This window comes from Ammospiza nelsoni, chromosome 14, assembly GCF_027579445.1.
Source record: "Ammospiza nelsoni isolate bAmmNel1 chromosome 14, bAmmNel1.pri, whole genome shotgun sequence".
NCBI lineage: Eukaryota > Metazoa > Chordata > Aves > Passeriformes > Passerellidae > Ammospiza > Ammospiza nelsoni.
In genome coordinates this window covers 15,684,498-15,698,646 of record NC_080646.1, presented here as the reverse complement: position 1 = coordinate 15,698,646, position 14,149 = coordinate 15,684,498, and the positions used below count along the sequence as shown (strand labels likewise).

The following is a 14,149-nucleotide window of genomic DNA, read 5'->3' as shown; positions in this document are numbered from 1 at the left end:
AGCAGTTTCCCCACTCACCTGAGTGCTCTTCAGCACTCAAACATCCTCCAGAGGTCCCTTTCAACCTCACCCTTTCTCTTCCACCATCAGCTATGATTTCCCTCCAGCACAAGTGAACCACAGTACCACAGATGAGACTGAACACAGGGTACCACAGGCCTCATTAGAAGCTGTTTTGAATACTGCTGTAAGTCTTGAACATTGATGATAAATGAAATGAAAATGAAGGTACATTTCTACATTAGCTGCACTCTTCAGATACCCATGGATACCCCTAACCAAAACCAGAACCTTCAGAGTAAAAACATTCACTCTGTGAAGACAAATTAAGCCGTAAGGAAAAATCATTTGCTAATGTAAGAACTCAGAACACTCAGCTACAAATCTTGGCAGTCTTTCTGCATCTCCTTTAAGGGTTGATGAGTCTTCCTAGGATAAATTCTGTTTCAGAAATAAAGTAATATAAAACTGTTTAAAAAAACCCTGAAAAAGTGAAAATGTTTGCTAAGCTCACACTATGGATTACCTAAAGTTCCTTCTCCCTAGCAATCTAAACTGTGAAATCAAGGACTTTGGGAAGCTCATGCTCCTGCCAAAGACACCTATGATTTACTCTTGGGATGCCTGTCAAGCAAGCCCAGAACACCCTGGATAAGCAGCTGTGTAGCAATAAGGAGGTCTCAGTAGGTACACAAGGAATAGGTAACACAATATTTATTCATGTGAATGACAGGAAATACCTTTTGAAGCAAGCATCAGCAATACAAACCTTTTCATTTAAGCAGGCTTGGAAGTCACTTTTCATGTTATTAACAGCCACTCTATCTTGGGATCTCTTGGGGCCACTGACATATGGAATTATAGAACTTAGACTAACTTGCACTACCTAAAGAAACAAAGAAACAAAAAGTGCAGGCATTACAACCCCAGCCCAGCAGTGCATGGAATTTATTCCCAAGACACCCAGGAACTCTTGCTCCAAATTTGAATGCTCTCAGACATCTAGAACATTGGGATTCCATTTTCAACACCACTCACTCAAGAGGCCATTCCTCTTATTCTAAATGTTTTAACATAATCCACAACTTTTCTACCACAACTCTTCTATTCACAGTCCTTGGGATGACTGGAATTCAGTCTCTGTACTGACATAATGTTACTGTGCTTCCCTTCTTATCCCACCCCCTCTATGTTTTACAAACTCTGCTTTCTCGAAACTCTGAATTAATAAAAACAACTTTGCTGAAAGCAATGAAAGCTACAGTGGGAGATAAGACTGTGAAATCATCAGCAGTTATTTATGAGAATCAAACAACTCCTTTCAAGCATACCTGGGAATACTCAGGCTCTCTGGAAGAACTCTCATAATTTCTAAATAACTTCACAGCTTTAAGATATGCTTCTGTGACTTCAAGCTTGGCCTTATCAAAACCTAAGGAAAGTCATGTCAAACATGAAAGGAGTCACAGTAAAGACATAAATAAAATAAATCACACAACTCACAGACACTCAGATTGTTTTAAGTGTAATATCTAAAGTACTTTTTTTTCAAGTACACCACTTCCATATCCCAACTTCTATTCAGGAATGACACACTAATTAAAACATTTATAAATCATTACATTTTTTCCTAAATTATCTTGTCTTCTTATGTCAAGGAATAAAATAAGCTATTCCAACTCTAGCAGTGGTAACTTACTAAATTGACAGTTGTGTCCCTGAAGTCCATAAGGCTTTTCTGTGTTAGGGTTCCTTGTGTAATACAGACCCTGTGCTTAGCTGACAATAGGCAGTACTGCTGGCTACTCTTCCAAACCCATTCATCTGCTCTGCACTGATCAGACAAAAACATTTGCTATTGAAAGCATTTAACTCTTATTTGAAAGTGACAGGTTTCAGAAAGTCTCACTCATGAATGAGCTTTTTTTGGCATCTGTCACCCTGTGGTTTCCTGTTTGCAGTAGGTTGATTAGGAACTGACATCTCCTTGCTTAGCTTGAGATGCCAGTGAAATCATGCACTTCAAAGGGAAACATAAACCACTGGGAAAAATCAGAGACATGTTCAGATTTGTTCTGCAGTTTCACTTATTTCTAGTTTTGATTTTGTAGGGAATCTCCAGGTGGTTATGGGATTAATTTCAAATCAAGAAGAGTTATATTCCATACATATTTCAAAATAAATGAAAACTTCCTTAGTATTTTATAGGCTTACATATGCTTCCAAAAACCAGACGTCTAGGACGCTTGGAAATGATTGTCATGTTGGTAATTGAGGAATCTAGCTACATTTAATATTGATATAAACACAAGCACAAGTTAATTAATGTTAAATCCAGTAGTTCTTGAACACTGAGTAGATTTGAAGGAGCTTTAAGCAAAAACAGTCTACTTACCACTGGTTAACAGAGTAAAACCACTACAACACAATTAAATCCTTGCTTTAGTTTAATATTTTACCTGCATGCTTTAAGTGCTTCAATGTCACATTATCAACAGGGAAAAAACTCAGAATAGCACCATATTCAGGACACATATTTGCTATTGTGGTTCGGTCTGCTACGGACAGTTGGGAAACACCACTCCCAAAAAACTCAACAAATTTTCCAGCGACATCAGCTTGTCTAAGATGCTGTTGGAAAGAACACACAATACCTGGTATATGAAGATGTACATTGCAAGCTGTGTTTGTCATAATTCACAAGTCACGAGCATTTGAAACAAAGTTGAAACCCTAATACCTATGTTTGGAAAAAAAAAATTATTATGAATTATTTTTAGTTAAAGAGGGTCTATAAGCAAACCATTATAGAGGGGAAAGAAAAAAAAACCACTTCAAAGGACTAGCAAATAAAAATAGTTAGAGATTAATTGTGGCAGTGCAGAAAGGTACAAATAAAGGTATACTAAAAACACTCCCCTCATTTAATTCATTTCTCAAGCAACACTGGTAGCACTTGCATTAATCTCTCCTCTTTTGTTTGGAAAGGCACTGAACTCTTACCTTGGTGATGCTGAGAACGATGTCTATGGAAGTGGCAAAGGGGCTGACGGTGCCTGTGAGCTCACAGCCCACCACCTCGGGCAGGGGCAGCGTGAGCGGCATTCCCAGCATCGCCGCTTCCGCCTCGATGCCCCCGACGCCTGCAGGGACAGGGGGACAGGCCTGTCACACCTTCACAGCCTCCCTCCGTGTGCTCAGGTCCCAAAAAATAATAAACCCCTTCACACAAAGCCTAAAGACTCATGACAATAAACATATTGCTGCTTTTCTCTCCCAAATGAAGGGCAGTGCTCCATTTCCAACAAGGACACAGTGAGAAATTTACAAGTTCCATTAAACATTTGCACATCAAAAATAGAATCAAGCAAAATATTGCTCAAGTTAAACATCACAGTCAACCAGAAAATATTTTATATCTATAACTAATCTTCTGCGAGAAAAGTAACCTTCACATAAATTTCAGCTGTACAAACCACCTATTTGAATATCAGCTGTTTTTTTGTTTCTCTTTAAATTACGAGGGATTAATTACAATTCTGAATGGAAAGAAATGTTATTCAAGATTACTAATAGACAAAAAAGATTCAGAAGAATAATTAAAGACAGTCTGTTATGCTTAAGATACAAACACCCAGTAGGAAGAAATATTTTTTAGTGAAGCTTTAGTTGCCTTTCCAAGAGCAATGAAGTTGTGAGCATACTTACCCCAGCCCAAGATACCCAAGCCATTTACCATGGTTGTGTGTGAGTCTGTGCCAACCACGCTATCAGGGTGCAGGAAATCCTTCACATCAAAAACCACTCGGGACAAATATTCTAAGTTCACTTGATGTGCTGTTCCAGTCTCAGGTGGAATTATGGAAACATTCTCAAAAACTTTTGAACTCCACTGTAATTTTTCCAAAAGGAGAATAAAAGTTGCATTTTTTTCAAAGCTATATTCAATTCTAAGAACATAACTAAAAAGACAAAATGAAGACACAATAAAAGAGTCCTTGCTATTTACCCAAGTGGCTTTTGTCCCTTTGTCAAACAGAGATGTGTCATCTCCTTGGATACATTCTTAGTCATCAACAAAAACTTCCACTGAATTCCTCTGGAGACTGAAATCAGTAATTCATGCTCCTTTCAAAAGCAGGGCTGCAGAAATCTCTTACCTTCCAGTTCACACAACTGATTACAAGCCCACCTAAGACTGATATTCAGACAACAAAATCTAAGCACTTGTATCTATAGCAGAATTTATATTTATAGCACAACTGAGTTTAGGTTTGACACTCCAGGGTGAAACCACTTGCAAACTCAGGATGGTACATTTAACAGAGTTGACACAGAAACTTCTAACAAGGTTCAGCCTGGCCATTTCCTTCTTTAATAATGTAAAAGCTAATTTGCAACTTTCAGAAAGAAACCTCTAGTCCATATGCATGAAAAGAGTTCTAGATCATTGAAGTGAATTCCAAAACAGAGGATAAGGATCAAACAGGAATGTGGCAGAGCCCTGCCCAGCAGCACAGAAGCTGATGCTCACCACAGGACTTCTGCTGCCCAGTCAGCGAGCAGCCATGGCTGAACACTGGTCTCCACTCAACACTCCCAACTTCAGCAACTTTTGTTAACACAGTTATGGATAAATGACCCTTTCAGCCAGAAACTCACTGTGACCTAAGGCACTGAGCTCATGAAAGGCACTAAAAACACCAGTGCTTCATAAATCCCCACTGACAAGAACCAAATCAGAGTAAACTTTTTTCAAGTTAGAAAGCAAATTTTCTTTTTTTGTTTAATTTCAGATTTGAAAACCTGACATTTCCAAATGATTACATTTATCATCTAAAACCTGAATACATACAAATGACTCTTAAAAAAGCTCAAACCACAAAACCTATGGGTACACAGACATACCTTAAAAAATTGAAGCCTCTCTCTATTTCTGCCAAATTCCATCTCTTGATTTTTTAATACTGTCTCAGGCCTAGAAGGAAAACAAGTTTACAAGTACTGTTATAATTTATTTCAAATTACTGAAGAACAAGTTGTAGTTTTAGTTTGTTTGATGAAAGACTTATTTAAGCCTGCAGAACTCTTTGAAGAGGTTTATTAGAACAAAGACAATTGCTTCCCTGCAGCAAGCTTTCTGTAAACAATGAGATACAGCTGATTTCATATGTGCTGTGTCTGAGAACCTGTTTATTCTAGGTATGGTTCATCTGAAGTGTGTGATCTCAAAAGTACTTGGAGAGATCTATTCCAAGCATGTACTACAGTACACAGAAGTTTTGCTCCCTAGCAGTTAACTCACAGGCTGCACATCTCAAAACTCCATACATTAAAGAACCAAGATGTTCACTAGTTCAATTGTAACTATCCTCCATTTTTGTATTTCCCTCCAAGCCACAAGTTTTTCTTCACCAGTACTCATCAGTACAGTCTCATAAAATGAACTATCTTTTCTTTGCATGTGTTATTTATTAAGATAGTGATACTTGTTGTAACAGAGTAATCCATAATTTAAGAGGAATAACCTCTGCTTTGAGCAGCTTAACAAGGAAGGGAACACACTTGCTTAATACCAGAAAGGGAGTCCTCAATTCCTAGAAGTGTATTTCACTTGGAAGTCATGACCCTTCCCTTTCTTCTCTGCAGCAGGTCAGCAGCTCTCCTGCTTCACCAAGCCCCAAGGGACAGTCAGTGTTCACCTGCAGCTTCATAAATTCCACGGCTGGTGTGCTGTCAAACACCAATGCTGCTGGAAACATCACTGCTCCTGCACTCCTACACCTGTGCTGATCAGGAACAGTCCACATCCATAACAATACCACAGCATTCACACAATATCACTGGGGCATACAGATCTGATCAGCTCTTTAATTGTCCACCTGTCCAGCACAGGCAGATAGGGATCTCAACAGCCCAGCAGACAAAGAGGCAGCAGCTGAATCAGGAGGACAATTACACCTAATTGGCACCGGTGGAACAGTGCACAACGACCTGTGTTAGTAACACAGAAATCTGGGAGAGGCACAGACATGAGGCTCCCCTGGGCTACCACACAGGCAGGATATTTACTGAATTTCAAATCACTGACAGATTGACAGTCAGATCCTGTACAGGCTGGGGGATGATGTCCAGGTTAGTTCTTTAAGAGCAAGAGACTTCTGAAAAGTTATTACAAAAATCTATTAATTATTTTTAGACACTAATTAACGCTTCATTGAGTTACTCAATCAGGCTGGCTTTGCAACAGACTGAGAATTACTCCTATGCTTAGTTGTTGTTGTAAAGAAATGAGAGAAGTAGCAATATTTAATTTAAAAGTCACAGCCACGAGTCAATAGGTGGCCATCTGCAGAGTGTAAAAAGCAAAATTTGTAGACTAATTTTATCTGCTGCATCTGACCTTGTTCTAGATACTGAAACAACTTATCCATGGCATGGGTGAAAACTACAGAAGGATGCTTATTAAATAAAAATCCCATTTCCCTGCGCTGTCACAGGCAGCGTTCCACAACACAAAGGTACAAGGCAATTCAGCAAAGGCGCTTCCTTACTCAGGCACAGGCTGCAGGTGGAAGGGGCAGAGGATGGGCGTGTTCTCGATCTGCGCAGGGAAGGGCCCCGGGCTGCGGCCGGCCTCGCACGGGCCCCGGCAGCCGCTGTGGCCCCGGCACGGGGGCGGCTTCCGCAGCGGCGGCTTCAGCGGGGACAGCCGGGCCAGCGGCTTCTGCTCGCCCCCGCCGGGGTTGGGAGCGTTCTGGATTGCACTGCAACATCAAACACGGCACCACTGAGACACTGCCCAACTGTGCTTTGTGTACACGCCCCGCACCCCCCCACTTGTGCTTTTTGCAACCCCTTCAACAGATTATAAAATAGCATCTGAAAAAAGAAAATTCGTTTATTACAACCTTGCTGCAAAGTAAACTGTCGCTGGATAAACTTAGTTAAGTAATGTAGTGTGGTGTGGTAAGAAGTAACCAGAACTGGATTGTCTGAAAGATTAACACCAAACAACTCCTTCCCTTTGTTTGCAACAGACCAGAAATCTTTCTAAACAGAGTTGTAAAGGCTGAACTCTGAGTTTTACACTTGGAAGTTGTGGGACAGCCTCATCCAAATGGTAGACCCTCATCCAAATGGTAGACTGAATTTACTTCCTTTTTTTTAAGACAGTGCTGTACATGTTCTATTAAAACCACAGAGGAATGATTGCAGGCAAAGCTTTCTCAAGGAATAAACATAACCTGATCATAATTAGGTTTCTTTTACAAATTCTTGAAGGCACAGATAAATTGTATACACTATTCAAGCCAGTCAGAAGTAAGAGAGAAAAGCCAGGGTTTTTTAAAAAATAAAATCCACACAGCACACTAACTTCTATTTGTACAACATTGGGTCTCTGCAGGAGAGCAAAAAAAGCTTATTGTGAAAAACGAATGACTTTCACCTCTCTAATTATTAAATCACAAAATTGCAATTAAAGCCACTGCTTTCTTCTGCCTCAGTAGCACAGCCAGACCCTCAGCTATCCCAAGGGCAGGGTATTGCCTGGCCTGAGCAGATACCTTGTCTAAATCCCACGGCAGGCTGTAACCCACAGATGGGAGCTCTCTGCATAAGCAGCACAAACCACCCTGCAGCCAAGGGCTCCTTATCACAGCCAGCAGCTGCTGAGCCCCCACAGCTCTCCAAAGGGACGCTCCAGAGGCGGATTTATCATTACAAAGCAGCACACAGAGACCTCTTGCCAGCACTTGGTCTGCCTGATAATTTTAGGCTGGCCTAATTGCAAAGGAATCAGCTGTCCCTCTGGACACAGGAATGGACAGAGCACAGAACTGACACAACACATATGCAGCACAACACATCAGCTGCAGTTTCTTGCTCTTCTGACACTCAGTAAACTGAAACCCTGTGAGTATTTGGAAGGCTGACAGAAATGACTCACACATCCATATCCTTTGACCACAGGCTTTTTCTCCATAAACTTTTAAAATTTTCAAAGAGCCTGAACAGTTTATGCAATTCTGCATGGGTTTTGGAAGGTTCCACAATTGAGAGGCAGGGGAGAAGGTGAAGGGAGGCTGCATTATTTAGTATTTACTTCAGCAAACGCTAAACAAAAGCTCCAAGTTTTTCCTCTTGTGTAGTATTTATGTTTCTAGCAAAGGCAGCCCCAGGCTGTATTAATCACATCACTGCCTGTCAGACAAAGAAAACCATGCTGGTAGCTTTCCAGTCCCCTTACTTTTCCAGACTTCTCCAAGTGTACTTCTCTCTCTGAAAATATCCACAGCTTTATTTATCTGGTGTTAAAGCAAAGCCCATAAAAACCCAGACCAGTCACAAGCCATGGGGTGCAATGACAGTCTTTCAAAATGCCTAGGAGAATTGCAGGCCCCTTCTCTGGAGCTGTGACAAGGCAGCCACGTTTGGAAACAAAGTTCTGTTTAACTTGAACAATGAAATCAGAGCAAAGCAAAACAACAAACGCCCTCTGCCTCATTCTCTTGATACATGCTATTTTCTGGAAACCATGCCAGATCCTGTTATTTCAGCAAAATCTTGCCCAGAATTTGGATTATCAGTCAGCTTCACCCTTAAGGCCTCACAAACATTCTTTCTCTCCCCCAAGAGTGCTTATCCATTTTTATCCAGCCCATTTTCATATGCCACCACATCTTGTTTTAGGGATCCACATATGGCAAATGATTTGATGGGATAGTAACAACACTTGAACAAATCCACACTTCAGTGCCAGACAGAAATGTAAGGCTTGTAAAATTAAAAAAAAAAAGTACATTACCATTTGCTGAAATCAATCTGCAGAGAATGGTCAACAGTGAGATCAGTTGGGCAGGCAGGATTGACCTTCACTGGATCTCCTCCAGCATTTCTCACAGCTTCCCTCATGGCAGCAAAATCCACCATTGCTGGGATTCCACTGATGGACAGAAAAACAAAATAGTAAAACATCATGAGACATTAACTCACTGAGAGGCAAAAACTTCTTTTTCATTTTATCCAAGTCTAGAAGTAGCTATATCCTATTTCAGAAAATATACCTGTTATTCTCTCAAGTTTAAAGGACTTGAACCAGTTTTGAAGCCACTGGAGTTGGTATACCCTCTCAAGGAGCAACAGCATGTCTGAAGGCAATGTACCAAAGAAGAACATGGGACCTCTCAAAGATAACCACACTTGTCTCGTCCCATGTACCATGGGACTATCTCAAAGATAACCACACTTGTCTTGTGCCTTGCTTTGCTTCTCAGGTGTGATGGTACTTCAGTACAGAAGTGATCTTTAGGTACTCCTTACCTTTACAACAGAACCTTGATATGCAATCAAAGCTTGTGCTATACATTTAACACCTCAGCCTGTATCATTTGTCTGACAGAGCTATTTCTGAAGCTTGCAGCATTTCACAATATTCATACTGCTGTACAAAACAGAGGCAATGTTTATGGAACACAGTAGCACATAAATCTTATTGGCTTTGCCTGCTAAGCAAATGTTACCTCATTTTTATTATCATCATAATTCCTTCTTAATTATCTCAACAAATATACAGAGTCAGCAAGACAGCTTAAATTGAATATTTGCAAATTGCTGAAGGACTGCCCTTTTAGCTATGCCATAGTCAAATCACTAAGAAAGCTAACATCCAAAGAGCTGCTTTTTCTACATAAGTATCATTCATGGATTCGACTGGATTAGTCATTGTGGACTAAGCAATATCTAATCTTCAATTATCTCAAGGAAGAACTGTCAGTGACAGTGTGAACTGTCAACCATGTGGCTACAGCCAAAACATCACCACTTCCCTTTGTATTCTGGCTCTTATCCTGTAAGATGCTCCTTGCAGGCCAGCAGCTTCAGCCTCACCAACCTGTCCTGAAGCCAGAGCACCCTAGGGAACAACTCCTACCCTCACATCATGCAGAATTATCATGAGAAATCCACTGCACAGCAGAGGCAGTGCAGAGGTTTCTACCTGGGTATCAAGAGGGGAAGTGTGATTTATTCTCACGCCAAAGAATTCAACACAAACTCAGTGAGTTTGCACGGGTTCCTCTGGGGGTTTGCACACACCCACACACTCACGTGAAGTCTTGAAGAACAACTCTGGCAGGACAGAAGGGCACTTCAACATGGTTCTGTTTTGTTTTCCAGTCCAAGATGTTCATAGCATCCGTTTCCTTCACCAAGAAGCCATCGCAGTTGCGGACACTGGACTCAAACAACACGCGGATGGAGTAAGGCAGGGTATCTGCGTGAGGCAAGGGACACACACCGTGAGGGCAGCACTTGCAGCTTACACAGATTTAAAATTACAATCTCACATTTCAGAGGAATACCACTTTTCTAGGGTTTGGAAGGATGAGAGGTTCAGGAGCCTGTTTTCCAGTTGCCTTTGGGTTTGATCTTCCCTACACAATATGGAACAGAGAGTTGCAAAATGTACAGATTGATGCGTTGTGCTATGGGATTCTAATGGGAAATGGCAGCGGCCTGTGTACACTGCTCAGTGACAATAAGGGATGTGAGCCTGGCAGGGGAGAGATGCCAGGAATATAGACCTGGGATTCTTGATGAGAGCAGGACAAAAGCAACAACTCCTGGAATACTGAAAACCATTTTAACTGCAAATTTTGCCATTCCATAACTAAAGCTATCGAGCCAAAGCAACCAATGCCAGAATATTATTATCAATAAACACTGATACAAAGACCAGAAACTATTCTGCCATGCACCCCAATTAAAATTAACACACTCCCTAAAATATAAAGAACATTTCATTAAATACAGCTTGAGTTAGTTTGCTACTGATATGAATAAAGGTAGAGACAAGCAGCAGTTTCCTTCACAGAAAAAAAAGGGAAATGGAAATGAGAATTAAATAAGAGGGAAGAGAAAAATCTCCCCAACTGCAAACAAAACAAAATAACCACTTAAGAAAAAAAAATCAAGATTGATTGACATTTCTTGCTCAATTCCCACTATTTTCAGCATAATTCAAGCAGGCAGCTAGCTTTGTAAGAACAGTGAGAAATCCTAAAAAAAGTTAGCTGGAGGAAGGTGAAACAATTAAGTTCAGGCTTTAATAAAAAAAATTGGTGGTCTCAACCAAATCCAGTGGTTTGTTCACAAACTACTAATACAGAACTTGCTGACTCTGTTCTCACTGTCTTTCTGAGATAATATCCACTGTTGTCTAATTAGACAAACCACTATTTTAAGATTTGAATAAACTTAATAAACTATTTGAGTATGAAGATGTCATCCAAAAGGTCTCATGAACCTTCATGCCACCACTCCCTTGATTTAAAAGCCAGATTCCCAGAGAAGAACTTGTTTGCTTTGTGGGTTACAAATCTCACTGCCCCAGGCAGGGGCTGCTTAGCACCAGCTCTGGAGAAGCAGCTGCTTCTCTCCATGAGGCACCAGCAGCTCCCATCTGCAGTTTGGGGCTTCCAGGGAGCAGGACAGCTCCAGCAATGAGACTACAGGGCCCCCTGGCACTGCCTGAGCCTCAGGGGCTGTGGGCAGGGCTGGGCAGGGCTGGCACCTCCTGGGCACTGCAGCCCAGGGAGGCCAGGCTCAGCAATGCCCCAGGCTGCAGGAAGGGACACGGGGCTGGGCACAAGGGGAAAGCAGCTCACAGGGTAAGCACAGCATCACGGCAGGCAGTGCCATCTCTGTCCTCCCACACCGCCACAGCTTCACCATGGAAGTTTCCCCACATGAGCTCCAGCCCCAGCAAGAGCCTGGTCTGAATCTCCACATTAGAGTCTGCCCTAAATCCTTCTGAACTCTTCTCATTTCCCCAGTAAAACACTAGGAAACTGATATCTAAACCAATGAACATTTACATTAGTAATCTGATTAATATCAGCTGGCAATTAATATCAAATTACAGCCAGACAGGTAAAACTCAAACTGTTCTAGCAACAAATGCAGTGAGCAATTCCAGATGCTCAATTTGCTACCAGTGCTGTCCCAGACTGTCTAGATGTTATTTAGCATTTTTCTACCTTGAAGTTGACATGAGGCTTCCAGCCTCTGCACAGAAGTTTCTATTGCAAGACAAAGACCCTCTTAGTGTAGCCTGTTTAGACTCCTGAGAATATGTTCAGGAAATCACTGCTGCTGCAAGCTTTGTGGCACATTTTAGCAGAAAGTTGTATATTGTTGTTTTATTTTCACTCCTGTCATAAGGTTTTTCACAAAACTGCTGTAGAACTGCCTGGTCTTGTTACTAGCAGGGCACTGCTCCTCCCTGGACCAACCCACCAGCAGAAGCACCGTTTCCTCCTTGTGTGCTTATCTGAAAAACTGACTTTGTTACTACAAGCAGGGGAAATTTGCAAGAGCACACAGCCGTTGCACAGTTTCAGCACACACTGTGCCCCTCTCTCTCTTCTCTTTAAACAACATGAAGTTAATAATTGTGGTCAAATATGGGTTTAAAGTGAAATATCCACTGATTTTTTTTTATTCAAGAAGCATACTACGAATTCTGTGAATACAGAAGAATTCAGACCTTGCAAAACTGAAAAAAATAGCCCAAATCTTTTACTAAGGAAGGCATAACTAAGCAAGGCTACTTGGTAGCCCATGTAAGTATTCCAGTTGAACATGAAGACAAAGGGAGAGAACAATGCCAGCATGCTTTGATTACCTGCAAGACTGAAGGCTGTTCCAGCTGGCACCAGCAAAGCTCCCTCCCCTGCGTGCACTCCCCTCCCACCACACGTGCAAGTTGTGAAAGGCACTTGGACAGAGCCCCGAGGAAGGTCCCCTGGCACAGACAGCCACCGCATACTAATGACAGGCTGAGATTAAGCAACAGCGTGAGCAGCACAAACACTCAGCCTGCAGCAGGAGCCATGTTCTGGCAAACAGTCACCCACGGTGTGAGGCTGCTGGGGAGGGGAAGCTACAACACCATGAAGCTGCACAGAAATACAGGAAAAGCTGTATTTATTTTTGAAGCATTAAATAGGAGTTTTTTGTCACTTCATTTTTTTTTCCAAAAGTGAGTAATTCTTCTGATTTGGAACACTGTTGGAAACTACAGAAACACCTGTACTTTCTCCCTTAGTAAAAAACGCTTACAAGTATTACCCCTGCAAACTCCATAAAGCACTAAGGAATTGGGATCTCATCAGCCTCCCAACACATCCATTAGAAATTCCAGCTGCATGTCCCGGCTCCGCAGGTGCAGCGGCTGCGGGCACCGCCCGACCACCCCCGCAGAGCATCATACCATACTTGGCGCCTCCGAGCTTCGACACATTGTAAAACTTTTTCTCTGGGTGGCTTTCCAAAGCTTCAATGGCGGGCTGGTAAGGGCTTCCTGCGGGACGAAACAAACAAAGTTACAGCCACAAAACAACGGGTCCTTCCAGCACTGACCGAGGACTCACAAAAAGAGATTTTACTTCTGATTCCGCCAGAAATAACGTTCCTCTAGACTGTAATTAGATGCAACACGGAAAGGTTTCTAAACGGATTGAGACATCTCGTGATGCAGATGTGTGACTAAGGTGAACTTTAAAAGCATCGCTAATAGTAAATACATGTAGGTCAATGCAGGTCGCCAGCACAGCCCGAACACACCTGACCTTTGTTGTCTCAGTCTGCCATCTACACACAGGATAAGACACCAGCGCAGATAAGAGACACGGCTTTAAATACAGCAGGAAGCACAAAGCATTGACTGCCAAGCCAACGCCAAGGGAACAAGACACCAAAATAAAGCTCGTAGCAACCATTGGGCGCTCGGAATAAATAACCCCCGGCAGGGAGCGGACAGCGGGGCGGGGACGGGGCCGCTCTTTCCCGGAGGGACTCCCGCGGCCCGGGACGGTGCCGTTCGGCGGCGAACAGGGCTCGGCGGTGTCCGGGCCGCGGTGTCCCGGCGGGCGGGGCGGCCCCGTCCCCGCAGTGACCGACCTGTCCTGGGAGGGTCCATCGCCGGCGACCATGTCAGCGTGAGGGAGCGGGCCGGGGAGCGCCGGCGGGCCCGCGGCTCTCGCGAGACTGCACCGCGCCCCGCCCCCGCGCGGCTCTCGCGAGACTGCACCCCGCGCCGCGCTCGCGAGACTGCGAGGACCCTGCCGGGGAGGAAAGGGCACGA

At 42.8% G+C, this 14,149-nt stretch overlaps 1 protein-coding gene across 3 annotated transcripts in view; it reads right to left on the bottom strand.

The window, feature by feature from the left end:
* The window catches only part of IREB2 (iron responsive element binding protein 2), a 23,382-nt gene extending 9,233 nt beyond the window's left edge, over positions 1–14,149 (bottom strand). For 2 of the 3 annotated variants that reach the window (XR_009419400.1, XM_059481958.1), the window contains exons 1-11: positions 13,966–14,149; positions 13,277–13,366; positions 10,111–10,276; positions 8,810–8,947; positions 6,555–6,767; positions 4,909–4,978; positions 3,709–3,892; positions 3,004–3,143; positions 2,460–2,631; positions 1,332–1,432; positions 770–886 (exon numbers count right to left, since the gene is read on the bottom strand). Coding sequence is in view for 2 of the 3 variants with exons in the window: in XM_059481958.1 (XP_059337941.1) it covers positions 770–886; positions 1,332–1,432; positions 2,460–2,631; positions 3,004–3,143; positions 3,709–3,892; positions 4,909–4,978; positions 6,555–6,767; positions 8,810–8,947; positions 10,111–10,276; positions 13,277–13,366; positions 13,966–13,984 (1,410 nt within the window). In the remaining variant the exon portion in view is untranslated. Of the gene's footprint in view, positions 1–769; positions 887–1,331; positions 1,433–2,459; positions 2,632–3,003; positions 3,144–3,708; positions 3,893–4,908; positions 4,979–6,554; positions 6,768–8,809; positions 8,948–9,068; positions 9,163–10,110; positions 10,277–13,276; positions 13,367–13,965 lie in introns of those variants that run through there. The other variant, XM_059481959.1, reaches the window with a different exon arrangement.